This window comes from Geotrypetes seraphini, chromosome 19 (genome assembly GCF_902459505.1).
Source record: "Geotrypetes seraphini chromosome 19, aGeoSer1.1, whole genome shotgun sequence".
Classification (NCBI taxonomy): Eukaryota; Metazoa; Chordata; class Amphibia; order Gymnophiona; family Dermophiidae; genus Geotrypetes; species Geotrypetes seraphini.
This window is the reverse complement of record NC_047102.1, coordinates 26,700,579-26,723,464: the sequence shown is the minus strand read 5'-3', so window position 1 is coordinate 26,723,464 and position 22,886 is coordinate 26,700,579. Positions and strand designations below refer to the sequence as shown.

General features: G+C 43.2%; 1 protein-coding gene across 3 annotated transcripts in view; it reads right to left on the bottom strand.

Moving 5' to 3' along the window:
• Positions 1–20,294, bottom strand: part of PLEKHA7 (pleckstrin homology domain containing A7) — a 437,534-nt gene extending 417,240 nt beyond the window's left edge. For all 3 annotated transcript variants that reach the window (XM_033928326.1, XM_033928327.1, XM_033928328.1), the window contains exons 1-3: positions 20,033–20,294; positions 19,791–19,867; positions 19,562–19,619 (exon numbers count right to left, since the gene is read on the bottom strand). In XM_033928326.1, coding sequence (XP_033784217.1) covers positions 19,562–19,619; positions 19,791–19,867; positions 20,033–20,223 — 326 coding nt within the window. In that variant the 5' untranslated portion in view covers positions 20,224–20,294. The remainder of the gene's footprint in view (positions 1–19,561; positions 19,620–19,790; positions 19,868–20,032) is intronic.
• Positions 20,295–22,886: the final 2,592 nt, after the last annotated feature.

Sequence of the window (22,886 nt, the reverse complement as noted above, 5' to 3'; positions counted from 1 at the left end):
CACGGTCCCCGCGGCCACTACCTGCCTGCCCGGTCGATCCTGGTGTTTGGCCGGCTCTCTCCCTTCTCCTCACCTTGGTTTGTGGGTTTTCTTTTTCGGCAACCTGCGCGCTTTCCCAGGGAACCGCACACACGCGGCTGCTCAGTGTTCGATCTTCTGCTCTGCTGCAACTTCCTGTTTCCGGTTGCGTCAGAGCAGAAGATCGAGGCTGAGCAGCGGCGGGTGTGCGCGGCTCTCTGGTAGCGTGCGGGTCGCCGAGGAGGAGGATCTGCGGACTGGGGTGAGGAGAGGGGAGAGAGCTGGCTGGACACTGGAATCGATTGGGCGGGCGGGTGTGAGCTGCGGGGACCGCACGATCCTTCATGCCTCACTGCGGGGGACAAGACCATTCACCACCCTGCGGGCGGTGAATGGCCTTGTCCCCGTCGCCGCAGCGACTGCTAGTTTTCTTCCCCGTTTTCGGCGGGTGACCCGCGGCTAAAATGCGGTGGCCGCGGGTAAACCGCCACCGTGTCATTCTCTACCGCAAATATTAAAAAAACGCAAATAATATTCTGCCCGGTTCTGACCCACTCCCCACTTCCCCCGGAATTAAAGCTGTATTCCGGACCTTCCCTGCCTCCCTCCCTCCCCCCAGAATCCCTTAAGCCTTACCTAGTGGTATAGCGGGTTTTCAGGGCAGAAGCGATCTTCCTACGCTACTGCCCCGCGCAGATCACTCATAGGAAATATCTGCCGTGAGCTCCCGTACTCTCTCGAGACTACGACGGGAGCTCACGGTAGCCATTTCCTATGAGTGATCTGCACGGGGCAGGAGCGTAGGAAGATTGCTCCTGCCCCATAAACCCACTAGACCACCAGGTAAGGCTTAAGGGATTACAGGGAAAAGCAGGAGGGAGGCGGGGAAGATCCAGAATACAGCTTTAATTTAAAAAAATTAAAAAAAAATTGCGAATAACTAAATCTGCGGATGCTGAAACCGTGGATTCGGAGGGAGAAGTGTATTTAGAAAATTTAAATAGAAGGCTTAACCTGAGAGTATTGAATTTTCTGAAGTCTCCTGCATTTACCCCTTTGGATATGTTTAAAAAAATACTTAATCGAAAATTTAAAATATACCTCTGAAGCTATTCCTCCAATAAACAAGATTTACTATCTTCCAAGGAAGAAGACTGAATTACCACCTCAAAGCACTCAGGTTGACAATTTACAACAGTTTGACTTTAATAACAATACAGACATATTGGAAACCTCACAAGAAGTAGTTGAATACCGAGGGACATTATTAATTTCTTTTGTTTTCAAGCAGGACTTAAATGCCTTAATGAGAATGTTCTTTCACTATTCCCACACTCAATTTTTGGCTAAAACAATATGGATATTCCCAGATGTCACCAAGGGCTCGTTTTGCAAAGATGCGCTAGCATATTAACCTTTTCCTATCGTAATAAATTTTACGTTACGCTGGTTCCAATCGTAATTATTTTAGCAAAGTTTTGTATTATTCACTGTTATCATTTACAGCTATTGTAAACATAATGTAAATAAGTCATAAGTCTGTAAATTCAAATATTTTGTGTTTCTGTCGTGTACTGTATGTCCCATGCCATGGGACATACGATGGTAACGACATTTTTGGAATGTCCCGTCAGCCGGAACACACGATAGGAAAAGGTTAAGGTTCTCCCCAGAACATTTTCCTCAACTTAATAGAATTTACTATTTGCCTAAAAAGAAAATTCCAGGAACTACACCAGGCGTAGAGGAATTGGTATCAACAGACGCTCTTAATGTTACTGAATTATTAGAATCTACTATCTCCAAATCCACAGAGAGGGCCACCCTGTTCATTTCTTTTGTCTTTGACCAAGACATGAATGCAATTATGCGATTGTATTTTCAAAATCCTCAACTAGTGTTTCCAGAAAAGAAAGTATGGATGTTTCCCCGACGTCACGAGAACAACGCAGGAGCGAAGAAAATTATTCCTAGCTACGAGAGTAGAGACTTTAACCCCTTGGAGCGACATTCTTATTAGCATATCCATAACCCCGCGCTACTTGGAAAATACTAACACCAGCTCTATGGAGGCGTTAGCGTCTAGTGCACGTGGCATTGTAACGCGAGCTAAGCGTGCGCTAAAACTGCTAGCACGGCTTTGTAAAAGGAGCCCTAAATCTACCCAGGATCGTAGAAAGTTGTTTTTGGATAGGAGGGAAGAGGCAAAAAAACTTGGGAGCTACTTTCCAGTTAAACTATCCATGCAAATGTCTTATTAAATATGCCGGGACTAAATATGTTTGGGGTTTTTTTTATACCGGAGCAACTTTGAAGTTTCTTGGACGTAAAGAAAACCTCTTAGCTTTTTACTAAAAGGCTGCTTTAAAAGAAATTAGCCGGGAATGTTTACACGTTAAGTCTTTTCTTCATTCAACAGTTGCTTAAATCGTTCAGAGCTCTGTCTTAACTAAACTAAACTAAAACTTAACCTTATATACCGGGTCTTCAACCAAAGGTAGCTCGACGCGGTTAACGATAAATTAAAAAAATTAAGTAAACTGAAATATAAGAGAGTTAGTTTTCAAAATGTTTAGCGAATAAAAAAAGTTTACTGAAGAGTTGGAGGAAGTTCATTCCATAATTGGGGAAATTTAGACGCCAGAGAGCTGCTAAAATTCTTAACTCCTTGAATTTCTTTCCTAGAAGGAAGAGAACGGTTAAATCGATGAACGCCTCTCGCCTATGAAAATCTGTAAACATTCCATAGCAGAGGAACGAGAGGAGCAAAGATACCATGTAAAATCTTAAAAACAAGACATAAACAATATCTTATATTGTTTCTCTATTCTTTTCTTTTAGCTGATATTTATAAAGTATTTAAGTAAAAAAGAACAAAAAGTTTATATAAAAAGCATAAAAGACTATAAAAGAAATTAAAATATAAGGATCCAATGACGAGTGGAGGTGTAAAGCCACCTACGGTGAACATATATTGAGTGGGGAGGTGGCCTCGCTGAGGATCGTATGACCTTAGAAACTTTTGAATGAATTAGGCTTATATCCCCTTATATATTGGAGTTCATGATATATTATCGCCTAATATTTAAATAAGTGGGGTGCTTTTCATTCCAATTTCTTTTTTTGAGGACATATAAGAGTTTAAGTTTGGTAATTAATTATATACCTAATTGACAATTTATGTTGAATATTGATTTTCTTTTGATAATTTCAATGCTGATATTTATCAGCTATATCTTCTTTCATTTCTTTTTCTGATTTAGGTATTATTCTTGTTAAATTTAAGATATGAATACTCTGATTTTCTGTAACAAGAGGATTTCTTGTGTATTGTTTGGAAAAGAAATCAGTAAATACTCATGTCTGTGCATACGAAACTGAAAAGCCGTAACAAGAGGGCAAAGCTTTCAACGCTCACTTCCGAAACTCTTCTGAAGCACGGGGATCATTCCAGAGCACATTTTCATGGTAATGATGATAATTCAAGCAAGTTCGTTGGCAGCCAGATTATTCATAGAGATGCTGACTGGGCGCTTGTTTCTTCAAATGCTGAGCTTTTCTCCTTCGCCCCCCCCCCCCCAGCCCCCCTGCTGCATAAACTGCCTGTCTGAAATGCAACCCTTGTTTCCATGTTCCAGTCTTAGACGGAACAGTTTGTGAACAGTGAAATGTGTTGGTGCCAGGACCACTTCCCCACAGAACAATAATCGGATTCAAAAGATGCCCTGTGTAGCACATAGGCAGCAATATTTAGCAGAGTGGAAAGTTTGAAGATTATTTAACAGACCATTGCAAATATTTAGTAGGGAAAAAAGCATCTTCTTTCAAAAAGAAGAAAGACCAAAGTGGTGTAAAAGGGGTCTTTGATACTACCACTATGCATCATTTCTATAGCGCTGAAAGGCTACACAGCGCTACACATTTAACATTCAATAGATTGGTCCCTGCTCAGAAGAGCTTATAATGTAATTTGGACAGACAACAGGACATCTGAGGGGTGGGGTGTTTCTAGCAGAAGGAATGATATGATGGGTAATCTTCTTTCTTGTAGTAGATGAAAAATAAAGGTGTTATGGATTTGATATACCACCTTTCTGTGGTACAACCCAAAAAAAAGATAAGGCACTTGTCTGCTTCGCTAAGGGCTCCTTTTAACAAAGCCAGGGCAGAGGTTTTTACCGTGGGACTCGTGAGAACTGATGGCAGCCATTCAGGGAGTGGCGCAGGACCAGGCAGGCATGCAAAAAGCATGTGCCTGCCTCGTGCGTTGCTCTGCCACTGCCAGAATAGATCAGGAGGCAGCTGTCCAGCGAGGCAGGAGCATGGAAAGTGCACTGGACCGCTGGGATTTTTTTTAAAAAAGGTATCGGGAGGATTAAAAAAAAAGATACTGGAGGGGCTGCCTACCACTAGACCTGCCTTGTACCCTGTCCCGACCTACCACTAGATCACCAGATGGGGGACAGGGTACAGGGCAGGGCGGTGGGCAGAATTTTTTTCACTTGGGTTCTCCTCCTCCACAGTGGGGTGCGTCTTATGGAGCAAAAAAAATACGGTATTTGTTGGAAACACTTCATAAACACATAGGGAAAGACAATACATAAGACCGCTGAATAAATAGGTATCCATTTCCCATGAAAAACAGAGAGCTTGAAAGGCTTGCCTCAGTTTCCAGACTTATCACTTAACTATGTATTTCAGACAGACACAGACTGGCCTGGAGACAAAAACTAAAAAATTACAAAAACCTCACTAATGAAAAAAGAAAAAATTTCTACTCCCACAAAATCGGTAACATTAAGACCAACAGTATACAACATCGATACCATCACAAACATCCATGAAGAATCCACTCTAACTGCCAACTCCCTTGCAGACTTCTTCAACACCAAGATTCAAACATTAAGATCAACTTTACCTACTAGGACCAATTCCCTCGAACAGTTCCCCATTCTCCCAGACACGGATATATCTTACTCAGACCCTGGAATAGCTAACCCAGACCTTAGCTGGAAACAATTCTCACCAATTGACTGGCAAACCTTTAACACTTACTACAACAAATACACCCACTCCTTCTGTAAATTGGACACATGCCCACCAAACATCATGAAAACTGCCCAGAGCCACTTCAAAGCAAATATGATGACATGGGTTAACTCCCTATTATCCACAGGAAACTTCCCGCCAGAGCAAGATCACATCATGATTACCCCTATTTTAAAAAACACAAAAGAATCACCAAATTCCCCATCCAACTACAGACCGATCGCAAGCATCCCCTTATTCACCAAAATAGCAGAAGGGGTGGTAAAGGCTGAACTCTCCTCATACCTAGAAAAATTCAACATCCTAAGCAACTATCAATCAGGCTTTCGCGCGGACCACAGCACCAAAACCATCATAGCCGCCCTTCTTGACCATCTCCACACGCTCTTTAGCCAAGGCTCTAGTGCCTTGATCATACAACTAGACCTGAGCAGTGCCTTTGACCTGGTCGACCACACCATTCTCCTGGAATGTCTGACACACATAGGCATCTCTGATCAGGTCCTCAACTGGTTTCAGGGGTTCCTAAAAAATAGATCCTACAAAGTACTCCAGAACAACTCTTTCTCATACAGCTGGGACAACACCTGCGGGGGTCCTGTAGGGCTCCCCCCTATCCCCCACTCTGTTCAATATCTACCTGGCCTCCCTAGGCAACCTCCTACATACTCCCAAGCTCAAATTTTTCATCTATGCAGATGACATCACAATAGTCATCCCTTTTACCTGTTTCTCACCAGAACTACTCGATTACATTACAAACATCCTCAACCAGATTGAACTCTGGATGCTAGCATTCAGCCTGAAACTAAACTCTGACAAAACAAAATTTTTCCTTGCCACCCCCAACGACAAAATCAAGGACACCACAATTCAACTGAAAGGAAGGACTTTCCCCCTCGAAAACACCGTAAAAATTCTAGGAGTTACGCTGGACAAAAATTTATCCTTAGAAACTCACACCGACCTCATCGTCAGGAAATGCTTCTCGGTACTCTGGAAACTACGCACCATAAAAAAATACTTCAATGACACCGCTTTCAGCCTACTAGTGCAATCTGCCATTCTCAGCATTCTAGACTACTGTAATATTATCTACCTGAACTCCATGAAGAAAACTACCAGGAGACTAAAATTGATCCAAAACACCACCGTTCATCTCATCTATGGCCTAAAGAAATGGGAACATATCACCCCTTTCTATCACCAACTTCACTGGCTACCTTTCAAATCCAGAGTGCTTTTCAAATTCACATGCTTCTGCTACAAATCGGTAAATGGCCTCTCGCCAAGATACATCAACCCCCTCTTTAACCTTTACTGCACCAACAAGAAATCCCGCAGAATTCAACTGTTCGCCTACCCCTCGCTAAAGCTTTGTCATCTCAAAAGATTCCTAGACAAAACCTTTGCCTTCCTAGCAGCCAAGATGAACCCATGGCTTGCCCAAATGATATTCGAGGCCCCCACTTACCTCGGCTTCAGAAAAACACTCAAAACTTACCTATTCAGCAAACAAGACCCGTAACCGCTCCCCTTCCAGCATTACCTGGCCCCACGTTCGGCCCTCCCCCCCCCCTTCCTAAACGCTTTCTTCCCTCTCTTCTACCCACTCCCTTCTTCATCAGCCAAGTTCGGCTAAATGTGTTGTAAATCTAATAAATTGTTGTAAATCGGCATGTCAATGCGGATCTTAATGTAATTGTTGTGAACCGTCTAGAACTCGATGGGTATGGCGGTATATAAGAATAAAATTATTATTATTATTATCCAACAAGTTCAACAATAATTGGAGAAACCGTATTGCATACAAGTGACTGTAATGTCTTTCGCACTGTAATGGAGATCTCTAAAAAGCAGTGGGTTTGCAGCTGTAGCACAAAAGAAAAAAACACAAATTCCTCACCAAGTATCTGAAATAACAGCTCAACTTCAGTGTTGAGGAATGTCCCAACACAGGGCTCTGTATATCTCTCTTCTGCCATCTCTGGTTGTACTAGCAAACAATATAATGAAATGTCAAAGTGAAGGACATCTGTCAGCAAGTCCTTCTCCTCTCTGTAGCACCCTGAGGAATTCTGACCTGCTAAGAGCTTGCTTTTTCTTTTGACGTTCAGGTCAATTATTTCTGCATGCCATTCTTCTTTTCCGCCTGATCAATATTTGAAATGGATCATGCCGAGATAGAAACAAGAGAAATAATTCCACAAAGTAGAATTAAAAGAAAAATATACCATAGGTATCCAGTTGATTGTCTTTGAAATGGTCTCAATTATAAAGGTCTGTTTTCAGAGGATATGAAGGCAGGTGACCAGTGAAAATGTGAAACTTGGGCAAAAATCTGAACTGCTGAAATGAAGCAAAAAAAATAAAAAATAAATCCCTCTAAGCTGAGCAGGAGTCCTCCACCCACAGTCTCACCAATAGAGGGTGCTGTTTTACTGTCACATTTTTCAATTGTGAGGGACAGGCAAGTTCTGCAGGACTCCAGGGAACATACCTGTCCTTAGCGACTGAAAATATTCCACCCCCTAGTGGTAGCAATGCAGCTGGAGGACACCTGCTCAGCTTAGAGGGAACAATAAAAAGATTAGATTAGATTTAAAGTCTGTTCAATTAATTCTATTTAAAATAATGCAGGCTGATTGCCAGTACTACAAAAACAATTTTCAAAATGTTTTGCATATCAAGCTAAATAGATTAGAATTACACTTCTCCCTCCGAATTCACGAGGTTAGGGACAGAGCCGGCCCGCGAATATGGAAATTCACGAATATCTTTTAGGGATGACTCTGACCCACCCCCGCCTCCCTCCTGCATTGCGGCCCTTACCTGGTGGTCTAACGGTGACGGGGCAGGAGCGATCTTCCTACGATCCTGCCCCGTGCAGAGCCGTCATCAAAAACCAGGTGGCCTTGTATCAGCGTACTTTTATGCCTGTTGGAATTTTTATAAACACGCTGTTTATGTGCATATGTGATCTACAATTATCACTTTCTTTCCCTTTATTGTCTATATTTATCTTTTATTAAATAAAGCCATTCCTTTCCATTTCTAATAATTGATTTTGTATTTTTTTTCTGTAAACCACTTTGCAATGCATTAGTGATAAAAGCCAGTATATCAGATCTAATAAACCACAAACCATCTGCTGTCTGGAAAAAACTTCCTCCGCCCGAAGTTCTTTTATCATAAAATTCCTTGACGATTCCAGAAAATGGTTTTATACTAGAATTTGTAGTTTGAAACAAGCTATTGAACCAAGCAATTACATAAAAGCTTTGAAAAAGCTTTCCATATACAAAAGAGGGAGTAACGCAGTTTTCGTGGCAAGCTATGATTCGAGCTTAATCAAAGAAGCAAAGGAAAACTGAAAAACCAATGTACTTGATGCAGGCTCTTTATTTTGACAAGCAAACGTGGTTGAAAAGAAAGACACCCCGTTTCCAAAGAAGCAAAGACCCAACACGGTCTGTGTTTCGATATACAAATCTTCCTCAAGGGTCTTAGCGCTGTGCTGAGAGCTTAAACAGGTCAGACCACTCACATACAAGTGCGATGACTCTTGTAGCCAGTGCATTAGAATTACCGTATATAGTTGAATATAAACCAGGATTTTGGGGCCAAATATTCGAGCCCCTCCGAGACTTATAGCAGGCCTCCGCCGGGCTGCCAGGCTCTGCACCCTGTCCATCGTACCTCCTCTGACGCTGGAATCCCTGGTGGTCCAGAGGTGTAGCGGGCAGGAGCAAGCTTTTCATGCTCCTGCCCTGCTGCTAACCCGGTCGGTCACTGCCACGAGTTCCAGCTTCAGCCGCTGACCAGTACCGAGCAGGAGCGCACTTTGTCACTACTGCTCGGTGTTGAGCAGCTTCATGAACGACTCCCACAAATTCTCGTGAGAATTCATAGGAACCATTCAAAAAGCCACTTAGCGCCAAGCAGCAGCGCCAAAGTGCACTCCTACTCGGTTCCACTAAGCGGCGGAAGCCGGAATGGGCAGCAGCAACCGACCAACTGGGTTAGCAGTGGGACAGGAGCGTGGAAAGCTCACTCCTGCCTGCTACACCTCTGGACCACCAGGGATTCCAGCAGCAGAGGATGTGAAATGGACATGGCAGGGAGAGGGGACAGGGTGGAGAGCGAGGGAGGGAGGGAAGGAAGGGGGCTGGGTGCAGAGCCTGGCAGGGCACTTGACTATTAAGCTGTCCAACTTATATTCGAGTCAACCATTTTTCCTCCTTTTGGGGGGACAAATGGGGGTCTCGACTTATATTCGGATCGACATATACTCCAGTATATATGGTAATAGATAAATGGCTAGCTTTCTAGCAAAGTTATTGCAATGATGTAACTACAGCAGCCGCAGTCTCTTGGCAAAATCCAATTTCCCATTCACAGAATTAGTTATAAAACACAGGGAGGGGGGCACTCACTGAGCAAGAAACTGACTGAATTTGAAGAGGAGCCAAAGCCATTCCCACAGCAGAGCGCTTGAAAGCATGGATAAGTTTATCCATCTAATTCAAGATTCCCTGGGAGAATAATTTTGTCAGACAGCGCATAAGATAGCTCTTCTCTAACACAATAAAGATGCCACAGTAACAGCAAGATCCAATGTCGCTCATGCAGCAAGTCAGCAAAAAAAGAAAAATGCTTTCATGCTAGTGGCTAACAGCAATATATGTAGGTTTCACTAGTCACCAACTAGTCAAAAATTAGGTCATGCCATATTCCTGTTATTATACCTGCTACATTATTAACTTTGCCACCTTTCAATTACTGTATTCTGCTACAGTACAACAGACTACGGCAATACCAATTTTAAAATTAAGACACCTTGGACAAATTTCTAATATGTGATTTGGGGGACGATATATTTTTCTAACCAATCGGCTACATAAATAACTCCAGAGCATTAGCCAAAACAGAATTCAAAAGCTATCTATCCAAGTGTTGGAGAAAATATCATAGAGAGGAGCAAAGACAAAATTAAAATGACAAAATTTTGAAATAGTAGGAATATTAGTCTTTGGCCACAGTAATTATTCACACTCTCTCTGCCGCATTATCTCTTCCCCCTCATATCAGGAGGAAAGCTGATCATCACTGTAAAAAAAAAATAAGCAGCCCAAGGTATATTTAAATGTGCGAACGTACATTAGTACAGGGGAATGAGAAATGAATCAGAGACAAGGGATGAGAAAGGACTTTAAAAACAAACTACAATTTATATACAAACTAGTTAGGCTTCAAACTAGAGTGACAATGCATTTAAATTATTAGACGTGTACCAAAACAAAAGGAGTTTGCCTGAAAATCAAAAAAAAGTCAAAAAAAAATCTGAAAACTTTTTTTTTTTAATTTCAGCGATTTATTTTACTAAAACATTTGAACAGGCATTTGAACTATTTTAACATAAGAAAATCAATTGTATGCATATGAATTCATAGATGAATGTGTATTCAAGTGACTTGGCACGTAGTAAATTTTTTAAGGCACGATAGCAATCAGGATCTTTTACTAAGGCACGCTAGCGGATGCAGCGTGCGCTAAATACTAACACGTCCATAGAATATAATGGGCGCATTAGCATTTAGCGTGCGCTAAATTCGCTAGTGCACCTTAGTAAAAGACCCCCGATGTACGCTAAAGATTGTAAATCCCTAAAAATTATATTTCCAGTATTAATAATTGTGTTCTTCATGAAAGGATATCCTAAACACCTTTTGATTTTGATTAGACAAGTTTATATTAAAATGCTGGTTGCGATTCTTCAATGACCCAGGGGAGCCCTTCAGATGTGATCTGACCTCTCTACTACCGTCAACTCATGAATGTGTTCATAAAAATGAATGAAACGGGTGTTAACTGGAATATTTTTGCTATTTAGCACCGTCCTCAAGGACAGATCATAGAGGTTTGGAGGGTAAAGAGGAGCAATGCTCTTTCGAACCCTAAGAGACAAAAATGCAGTATACCACAAGGCTCTCCTCCATCACCTATCCTATTCAAGATATTTCTTTGCCCACTGGGTTCACCACTATATGATTTGGGGACGATATATTTTCTTTTTGTAAGGGATAGTCAAACTGTTAGTCCATTTAGTGGAGGAATGTGATCGGCAGGTTGAAGGATGGATAAAGGATAATTTACTAAAAATTTATCTGCATTAAACACTGCCGTTATGGATGGGAGGAATGAGAGTTCCATGTTGGAAGGAGTCAGGATTCAACTGAGCTTCACTATCCAAAGTTGGGGGGTTCTAACAGATTAACTGTAAGATGGAGAGTCAGGTTGATTCTGTGATAAAGTTTTTGTCAATCTACATTTCACGCACCAAATTTGACCTTTCCTACTGGATGCAATTTTTTTGATTCGATGATGCAGGCAAATAGTGCTCCTTCCACCTTGTCTACTGCACCATTCCATATTGGGGTCTTCTTACAAGAATAGTGCAAGTGTAAAATACAGCTGTTAAGAATTTTTTTGTTGCGGAACCATATCTAGAACACCTCCACTTGCTCTTCAGGCATGAGTAAATGTTGAAATTATTAATGCTGGCTTTCATGAGGTATGACGCCAACCCAACTGTTGTCTGGATTGTAGACAAACTCACTACCAACTGAGAATATCGAAGTCCTTTTACTAAGGCAGGCTAGCCAATTTAGTGCATGCTAATGGAAGCGTTAGCATTTAGCGCACGCTAAATCGGCTAGCACGCCTTAGTAAAAGAGGGGGTTATTTTGGTAATTACAAGACAGAGAGTGGTCTGCCATGATGAAATAGATTATCTAGCAACTTAAGAATGGAGGTAGAGTAGACAAGTATCCTAGTGGTTAAAGCAATGGGCTAAGAACCAGGGAAACCAGTATTCAAAATCTGCTGCTGTTCCTTCTAACCTTGGGCAACCTTCACCCTCCAATGCCTCAGATCCAAGCTTAGGGGCCCTTTACCAAACTGTGATAAAAAGTAGGCTTAGTGCATGTTTACGCAGGTCATTCCCGTACACTAAGGCTTTTTTTTTATTTTTACTACAGTTTTCTATTTTTTTTTTTTTTTAATTAATGACTACCTGCTAATTTTCCCATTATTGTGCGAGCCCTTACCACTAGTGCTGCCCGAGTCACTTTTCCTGCCCAATTAGGCAATTTTTTTTTTCAAAACATCCTGGCGGGTTTCACTCACCCCGCTCCCTTTGTCCTCTCCAATGCCCATGCTATGCTGTATACAAAATAAACAAAAAAAAGGCTTTTCCTCTCTCCGTTAGGTCCTAGCTCACACTCGCTAACACCAGCTCTGGCAGGACACACACTTCAAATCTGACATATTGTATTCACAAAATAGAAAATAAAATTATTTTTTCTACCTTTTGTTGCCTGGACAATTTATTATTCAAATCAAGGTGGTCTCAGGCTCTGGTTTCTGTTTTGTCTTCTGTTATCTCGCTTGTTTTCTTTTTTTCTCTATGCTCACCATCCATCTTCCATCTCTTTACCTTCCCTTCCAACGCCATATCCAACATTTCTTCCCCAATGTCTACCATCTCTCTTCCTCTCTCCTTCTGCCCTGGGTCAAACCTCTCTATTTCCCCTCCATGCAGCATCTCTCCCTTCCTCCCTCCATTATCATGTGCAACACTTCTTTCTCTCACCCCATGCACCATCTCTGCCTGCCCTCCACCCTAGCAGGATTTCTCCCTCTCACCCCTTTTTACAACTCTCCCTTCCTCTCTTCCACCCCATGCCCAACAATTCCTCTCTCTCTCTCTTCCCATGTGCAGCAACTTTCCATCCCTCCCTCCCAGCCCCCTGTGCAGCAGCTTTCCATGTCTCCCAACTCTCTATGTGGCACTTCCCAACCAACCGCTGCACCTATCCCCCACCCCCCGTGAGGTTTGCCAAACAGTCGGGCCTCCTAAAGCAGCAGCGGCAATGACTGGCAGGCAGATGTAGCGCTCTGAACAGGCTATTTGCGGCCTGCCCATCAGGGCTTCCCTCTGCTGCGTCATCAGTGATGCAGCAGACGGAAGGCCCCAGTGGGACAGGCCACAAGTAGCCCACTCAGAGTGTGGCAGCTGAAGTAAGCACACATTAGTGCATATCGCAACTTAGTAAAAGGAAACTTAGGGCTCCTTTTATCAAGCCGCGCTAAACCACGGGACACGCTAGCCGCTACCGCCTTCTCTTGAGCAGGCGGTAGTTTATGGCCAGCGAGGAGGTTAACGCGTGATGAAAAGTCACATGCATTAACCTCGCTAGCGCAGCTTGATAAAAGGAGCCCTTAGACTGTAAGCTCTCTGGGGACAGGAAATACCTGGTGTAGCAAAGTAACTTACCCTGAGCTACAACTGAGAGCGCACAAGCTAAATTTTAAAATAAAACACAGAACTCTTTATGGGTTTGTTTGTTTTTTATAACAAAATTACAAAACTAGTTATTTGAAAAATATTTTAGAACTTAAAATTGTGAGGAGTTCTAGGTTGGGATAGGAATACGAGCTTCTTCAGTTTTTCAATGACCCGATTTATTTATCAATAAATCTCTTTGGTATTCCATTCAAGAAGGTTTACAAACAACAGAAAGACAACGTAAAAGAAGAAACAAAATATAAATATATTCCCTCTTCCTCCGTATAGTCTTACTTATCTACTCTGGAAAGCGATACAATTTTAAATCCTCCCAAACGTTAACAACGTTGTATCAGTTCTAAGTTCATCTGAGAGCTGGTTACAATGAAATACAGCTGCAACCTTGAAGGCCTTTTTCACCACTTTTCTTGTTTTCCATATTTCTAAACTGGCATTACCAGCGACGGATAACTCTGGGTGCCTAAATTTATCCCCCCTCCCCCCCTTACACATATAAATTCACAGAATATAGCGCTTTTGTAGGCGAGTAAACACGTGTACATGTAAGCAAAAGACACCTAAGCACGCTCCTACAGAACGCTTAAGTACTCTCTCTATTTATTTGTTCATTTACCCACTAAACTTTTATCCCACTTACCACAAATCAGCCTACAATATCTTATAAATGTAAGGGGGGCAAGCTCACATGGAGGAGAGGCCTATTGGTTACAGAAGTTGTCTCAGCACCCTGAGGTTATGAGTTTGAATCCCACTCCACCTCTTTATGACTCTGGGCAAATCACTTAACATTTTGTTGCCCCAGGGACTGTCTAAAATATGTAAACTGCTTTATTTATTTTGGAATGGTATTTAATCCAATTTATTTTTAGCCCCCCTCCCCCTCAATTGCATTTTTTGTCATAACTGTTTTTTATGTCCTGTTTGTTCGATCTTTTATTTTTTCTATTTTTAATTTTTGTAAATCGCAGTGGATTTGGATATTGCGATCATATCAAATATTTTAAATAAACTTGATTGTAACCACACAGGAAAAAGTGGTATATCGAGTCCCATACCCTTTACATGCATAACTTTTGAGGCTAACCAAAATCAAGTCTGCAGATGGAATTGAAATCAATGCTTCATGGCCAGCCACTTAAGAGAATGACACGGTGTCCCCATCCCCCGCAGATAACCACAAGAAACCATCCCCTTGTCATTCTTTAAGGAGAGAGGGAAGAATCAGAGTATGAATGGGCCCAGCCACTGACCCTCAAGCCTTGCATTGATGAATGCTGGTGTAGAAGGACCGAGGTTAGATAGACACTAAAGAATGACAGTCTGGTATCCAGAGCAGATATTAATAGAAACATAGAAGATGACGGCAGAAAAGGGCTACAGCCCATCAAGTCTGCCCACTCTGCTTACCCACCCCCTGTCTATGCCCTAATGACCCAATTTCCTTATCTTGACCCTCGTAGGGATCCCACATGGGTATCCCATTTATTCTTAAAGTCTGGCACGCTGTCTGCCTCGATCACCTACACTGGAAGCTTGTTCCAATGATCAACCACTCTCTCTGTGAAGAAATACTTTCTGGTGTCGCCATGAAATTTTCCGCCCCTGAGTTTGAGCGGGTGCCCTCTTGTGGCCGAGGGTCCCTTGAGAAAGAAAATATCATCTTCCACTTCGACACAATCCCGTGAGGTACTTAAATGTTTCGATCATGTCTCCCCTCTCCCTACGTTCCTCGAGAGTGTAGAGCTGCAATTTGTTCAGTCTCTCTTCGTACGAGAGACCCTTGAGCCCCGAGATCATCCTGGTGGCCGTTCGTTGAACCGATTCAATTCTGCGCACATCTTTACTGTAATGTGGCCTCCAGAATTGCACACAGTACTCCAGATGAGGTCTCACCATGGCCCTGTACAACGGCATTATGACTTCAGGCTTTCGGCTGACGAAACTTCTATTGATACAACCCAATATCTGCCTTGCCTTAGATGAAGCCTTCTCCACTTGATTGGCAGTTTTCATGTCTGCACTGATGATTACTCCTAAATCTCGTTCTGCTGAAGTCCTAGTTAAAGTTTCTCCGTTCAAGAAGTACGTCCTGCATGGATTTCCGCTTCCGAGGTGCATGACCTTACATTTCTTAGCATTGAAGCCTAGCTGCCAGGTTGAGGACCAACTTTCCAATGTAAGCAGGTCCTGCGCCATATAATTCTGTAAACTGCATTCACTTACTATATTACATAGTTTGGCGTCATCGGCGAATAGTGTTATTTTACCTTGAAGCCCTTGAGTCAGATCCCCTATGAATATGTTGAAAAGGAGTGGACCCAGGACCGAGCCCTGCGGCACTCCACTGGTCACCTCCGATGTTTTAGAGAGGGTACCATTAACCACCACCCTCTGAAGTCCGCCACTCAGCCAATCATTGACCCATGCAGTTAGTGTCTCTCCTAACCCCATCGATTCTATCTTGCTTAGCAGCCTGCGGTGTGGGACACTGTCAAAAGCTTTCCTGAAGTCCAGGTACACGACGTCCAAAGACTCTCCCAAGTCCAACTTTCTTGTTACCCAGTCAAAGAAGCTGATGAGATTGGATTGGCAGGACCTACCCTTGGTGAATCCATGCAGACTGGGATCCCGAAGATTCCCTATTGTGATGTCATAATGCCTCATTCTACCAATGCCTAACAGCCAATCTCAGTGATGTCACAATAGCTTCATTATCATATACTTGGCTCAGATAAGAAACAGAGTATGGATGGACACAGCCACTGACCCTCAAGCCTTGCATTGAAGAATGCTGATGTAGAAGGACTGAAGTTGAGATAGATACTAAAGAATGACACAGGATTGTTTCCCATGGTAATCCATGGGGACAAGGACAGTGACAAATTCTATTACCATGTTATTCTCTATGAGCCACTGCCACAACACTTCCTCCCCCGGAAGAAGGCTGGCTGGCTGGCCAGCCACCCAACCCCTTTGCCCTCCCAGGGTCTACCTTCAAACAACCTGGTGATCTAGTAGAGTCTTCTGGGAAATAGCAATCCCCACTCTTGACCCCCACAGGTTCCTCAGCCAAAATGGCTGCCAAGACTACCACAGGAGTTAAGATACCATTAAAATATACCTAAGACACTATACCATCTGTGCTGGAAGTTTACAGTGTACCTGAATGTAATATGTAAGTTGCCTTGCTGTACCACAGAAAGGCAGTAAATCAATAATGCAAACGAAAAAAAACAAATGTATTCCTGAACCATTTCCCCTAGCACAGGGGTTCTCAACCCAGTCCGGGGTACTCATAATGAATATGCATGAGATAGATTTGCATACAGTGGAGATAAAGCATGCAAATTCTTCTCATACCAAGTTTCCAAGTTTATTTTGGGTCTTCATATCCTGCTTATCAAAAACAATTGTCTAAGCAGCTGACGATCTTAATTTATACGGAAGGGTGTGAGAAGAGTCGACAGGACAGTGGGGAAATGGGTAGAAATACAAAATTGATTAGGAAAGAGAGGAGGGGGAGTGAAAGAGAGCAAGCCCTGCTACTGTGACCCTCAGAGCTCTCTCAAACTCTTTCAGCTCTGGCACACTAAGGGCTCCTTTTATCAAGCCGCGCTAGCGGGGTTAACGCGTGCGATGTTCCATCATGCGCTAACCCCCGCGTTGGCCAAAAACTACTGCCTGCGGTCGGCGGTTTAACATGCGCTATTATGCACAGCCCTAAATGAAGCCAATATTTTTCACGGCACACTATAACTTGAAATTATAAAATTGCATGACCAACAAAAAACTAATTTGAGAAAGTTTCAAGATGTTTGGGAGCCATTAATAAATTATCGTAATGGGTAAATACCCTTTTTTTCCCCCTTTAATGGTGCATGTCCGGGGAGGGGGGAAGAGGTTGATTCTGTTAAAAAAGAATTTATGTGATTTAAAAATTGATTTGGAATGGGGGGGGGGGGAGATAAGTTTTTTAAAATGGATTATTGCAGAATATTAAGTGTTGTATTTAAGTTAAAATATTATTTGTTGACACACTTAGGGCTCCTTTTATCAAGGTGTGGTAGGCGGTTGCGGAATACCGTGCGTTCAACCGCCTGCCGCACTAGTTGCCAACATCTCCATTGACGAGGTGTTAGTTTTTAGGCTTGCCGCGGGGGTTAGCGCATGATGAAAAGTCCGACGCGCTAAGCCCCGTACCACACCTTGATAAAAGGAGCCCTTATTGTAAGTTTTAAAAATGAATAAAGATTTTTTAAAAAAAAAATTAAATTTGAGAGTTATTTAAAGTTTTTTTTCGCTACGTATGGATAATTGTAACAACGGTGAAACTAAAGTAGACTAGAATCGCTAATCAATGCGATGGATGTGCTTGTTTTTAAGTGGAAAGTAACTCAAAACGCAGCTCAATAAGTTGACAAGCATCCAAGTCTGTGGGCGTTCTCTGTTTTCAATCTCATTTCTGTCAGAGCTGAAAATCCAAGTTTACGAAGATAAGAAGAGCCAAACGGCAACAAAGCCTCGATCGCTGCATAAAAAAATAAAAATAAGATGACTTGACATTAATTTTCAAGGACCAGTCACGTCCAAGAATGACGCTTGTCTGGGCGGTTGTATCCTTACGCACATAACATTGACAGACTCTTGCATGTGTGACGTACATGTCATCTATCCTAGTGTACACCCGTGCAGGGAATTTTTAAAAAGAAAGTAAAATTCTGGAATATCTTGTGGCCCACCAGGAAACTCTTCAGGGCATACCACTGTGCCATGGCACACAGTTTGAGAGACACTGTGCTAAAGTGGTCAAGTAGACAAGTTGATTGTCTGGATTTCTTGCCTGTGGTACATCAAAAGCAGTTTATCTAAACTTGTACACATTTTTCTCTTTTGTGCATTAGGGTTTCAAGACAAATTCTTATGTTCTAGGTCAGTGGTCTCAAACTCAAACCCTTTGTAGGGCCACATTTTGGATTTGTAGGGACTTGGAGGGCCTCAGAAAAAAAAAATAGTTCATGTCTTATTAAAGAAATGACAATTTTGCATGAGGTCAAACTCTTTATAGTTTATAAATCTTTCCTTTTGGCTAAGTCTTATAATAATAATATTGTCATTTATAGCTAAAGAGACATATGATCAAGAAATTGTTTTATTTTACTTTTGTGATTATGATAAACATACCGAGGGCCTCAAAATAGGACCTGGCGGGCCGCATGTGGCCCCGGGCCGCGTGTTTGAAACCACTGTTCTAGGTGTATTTTTAATGGTATCTTATGATAATACTTTTTTCACTTTTCAACCTATATTAATAAAGTGAATTATAACTACAGGGGGGGGAAAAATAGACATTATTAAAGGGTACAAAGAACAGCAAAACGCATAAGTTTCACCCAAATCAGAAAGATAGTGCTCGAGGCAATGCTCTGACCTAAAACAGTGTCGTGGTTCTCACATACTATATATCACAGAAAGAGAACCCTTCAATATATCCCAATAAAAGATGGCACTGAGTTAAAGTGACAGTACGCCACGGCCTTGCCTTCACACCATCAAGCATTTGTTCCTAAAACCCAATGAAGGTCAAAATAAACATGGAAAAGTGGATTCCGCTGTAAAAAAAAATAATAATAATTCTGAAATCTATGACCTCCTTAGCTTAAGGGGTTAATAAATCCCAAGGTTTCAGCAGACGGTGCAGCATTAACCAACGCACTTTGCAAACTGGGCAACAAGTGTGGGGTGGGGTGGGGGAGGGGTGCAAGCCCCCGCGCCTGCTAATCTGCATAGCTCCAGGGTGATCCCCTTTTTCCACCCCTCCAACCTGAAATCCATCTAGTGCAGCTCGAGTCAACAATGTCAAAGCAGCAGGTTCTCAAAGGACAAAGAGCAACCTGCAAAAACTTCCAGCACAGTAACCAAGAGAAGCCACAAGCTTCCAGCAAACGAAACGACAAAGATTTCGGCCCACTTCCCCCTCCCAAACTGCACAAAACTTCGGGGGGGGGGGAGGGGGACAGCAAAAGACTAAAGCCCGGAGCCGCTGTAAAGGACAACAGGTGACACGTCCATCCCAAATCGAGGGGGGGGGAGGTCTCCCCGTTCCCAAAGGAAGTCCATACTCACTCGATGAAGTAGCCGGCTCCCTCTTCGGTGAAGCCCTCTTCCCATCCTCGGGGCAGATCTGGAACAGCAAGGGGGGGGAAAAAACAACAAGGAGGAGAAAGTGAAAACCAAAAACTTTGTGAAAACTCGGCTCCCCACCGAATGTTTCGGAGCAGAACCGAAACGAAACGAAATAGGTCCTGAAAGCAATCATGGAGGGGGGGGGAGTCTTTTCCTTCCCTTCACCCACCTGACCGTATCATATGGCCAGAGTTGACAGGTTCACCGGTGCGGGGATGCAACCACGTAGTCGAGCGAGTTTGGTCACTAGCAAACGAAAGAAAAGAAGAATCCAAAGTCATGCACCTGTTAGCAGTGGCAAAGAAAACGACACAACGAAAACATAACGGGAGGGGGGGGAACAGATACTTGTAAAGTGCGCTTTAAAAAAAAACCCCACTTCGGGGACCCCCCGAAAAATAAACCCCTTACTTTACGAAAAAGACCCTGCCGTCTCGGCAAACCCCGTAAGACCAGGGCGCAGGTAACGAATCCCGCTCGCCCTCGGCCGCCGCCATGTTCGGAGCCCGGACGCGTCTCCTGGGAGAGGGCCGCTCGCTCTCATCCCTGCCCGCCAGGGGGCGCTCGGAGACGCGCAAAGGGCGGTAGGGTCCAGCGAGCATCCTAGAGCTGAGAGGAAGCAAAGGAAGGGGGATTGGGGATTTGAGCCCATGCCAAATCCACGGAGAACCGGACGTCCTCACCGGGTTGGAAGGAAGTTGGTCTAGATGCCCTTTAGCTTGCAACCTCACCTGTGCAGCATTGCTTAGCTAAATTGATTATACTGGAGCAGGGAAGGAAAGCATGCCACTTCTGTTTGATATCTTGTGATTAACATCTGTAGACTTTGCACCTCTAATAGATAACAGGCTCAACACACAACTCATGAGCTGATCTTTCACCGAGGGAGGGCTGGGAAGGGCCCAGAGCACTGCAGCTCAAATAGTGACCTGGATCCAGAGTCTTGCATCGGTCCTCTTAGGCTCCAAGTTGGCTTTGGAGCAGTCTGCAGCCTCTAAAAATGTATTAGACTAATCACAGTTTCAGGCTGGGAAGCTTTTTGGTATTAGGAAGGTGTCTGTCGAGTGGTTTTGCCTTCTTTCCTTCCATTGTTGTTACATTTTCTGCAAAGAAGGTAACCAGACTAGACCAAAGCACAGGCTTAACCAGGATGGTGCAAGGATGCCCTCCTAGGAAACCTACAACTTTGCACACACCCCATTCCCCCAGCATCATGGTCACACCCCCATCACCCCTCCCAGAATAATTTGGGAAAATGGACTAGGAAACCTCCTGTTTCTTTCTGTGGCTGTCAAGACCATTTTTTGTTTTGACGGCAGCTTTGCTCTTTGCCCCCTCCCCCTACTTCTCCCCAGATGCTGCTGCTGCTGCCCTTAGGCCACCAGTCAGGCTTATCTAATGATTGGATTGGCCCTGGGCTTAATTCATCAAGTTTATTTCTTTCTTTATAACTCAAATATTCCCAAAAGGAGGGGATTTTGCTTATGGTCAGTTAGTTAGGTGCCATCAACTCATGTTCGAGTCTTAGTGACTTGATGAATTACAGATCTAAAAAGAAATTGGGTTTGTGCTAGTTCGGTGAGGTCCTCCCGCGTTATCCCTATGGTTATTTTCAACATCTCCAGCTATTTCATTGCAGATCACCCTCTTCAGCTGGTTCCTTCGATCTTCCCAAACATCATGGTCTCAAAGTTAGGGTCTCCTTGAGGGCCGCAATCCAGTCTGGTTTTCAGGATTTCCCCAATGAATATGCATGAGATCTATGTGCATGCTCTGCTTTCAATGCATATTCATTGGGGAAATCCTGAAAACCCAACTGGATTGCGGCCCTCAAGGAGGGACTTTGAGATCCCTGCCTCAAACGATCTTTCTTTGCTGATGGTGTGACCAAATAAGACAGTCGTAACTTCATTATTTGGGCTTCGAGTGATATGGCCGGTTTGATCTCTTCCAGAATCAATTGGTTAGTTCTTCTGGCAGTCTACGGCATGCATAAATCCTTCTCCAGCACCAAAGCTCAAATGAATCAATCTTCTGTCTGACTTGTTTCTGTAGTGTCCAGCTTTTGGATCCATAACTGACCACTGAGAAAATGAGTGCATGGACAAGTCTGATCTATGGAGTGTTATTTTCTTGACTTTGAATATTTTGTCAATAGCCTTCATTGGAGAGCTAGTTGCTTCTTTGTTAAACTTTATAAGAACATAATAGCCTTACTGGGTCAGACCAATGGAACATCAAGCCCAGTAGACCGTTCTCATAGTGGCCAATCCAGGTCACTAATACCTGGCCAAAACCCAAGGAGTAGCAATATTCCATACTACCAATCCTGGGCAGGAGACTACCACTTCTATTCTATCGCCTTCAAGCACAGAATCCTATGGTCAATAACAGAAGGTATTTTACAGAACCTGGAGGCCTTCCATCTAACTTTATACCTGGGTAGGGTTACCAGATTTTCCAGGTGGATATCTCAGCAAGGTGGCGGAAGGAAGAATTAGGCACTCCTCCTGCCGCAGACATTCGGGGTGGGGGAGTGGCTTTTGTACATCCCTCCTGCCGACAGTCTTCACTGGGGAGGGGGGGGAACAGGTTCTCTGCCGTGGCCACAAAACTGATCACAGCAGGGAGATTCCCTTGCCACGATCAGCTCAGTGGCATCCCGATCTATACAGAACCTGGACCTTAGACCTGGTTTTACATCTTCTAAGTCAACGTATAAGTTTAGTCCAGGTAGCCTCGTAAAGCTTTCAATTATCCCTGCAGTATGACTATGTCTAGGTTGGCCCACATCCCATGCTAACCCCCTTCAGCTCTGGGCACACAGTGGCATTCAGGGGCCTAAAAAGTCTCTGGCTATGTCTAAAAATCCATTTTGATTATCGGCACTTGAACGACCTGTCTTTGAGCTTGTCCAAGTGCCAACTTGGGCGGGTTTTTAGATGTATTTTTGTTTTGATTATGAGCCCCATATCATTGAATAAACTTTATTTTTTTAATAAAGTGGTTAAGTCAGGTAGTGTGGTGTAGTTGAACCGCAAGGTAATGGCGGAATAAAAATCACTAATGTAATAGGAATCAGCTTAGGTACAGAGGTTATAGGCTGGGAATTGGATGGTATAAGGGAAGAATAAGGTTGGTGTGGATTGGAAGGAAAATTCAGGTTGTTAAAGGAAACAGTGTATAAATAAAACTAAACACAGTCAAACCTTGGATAGCGAATAACGTGGTGTGCGAGTGTTTTGCAAGGCGAGCAAAACATTTT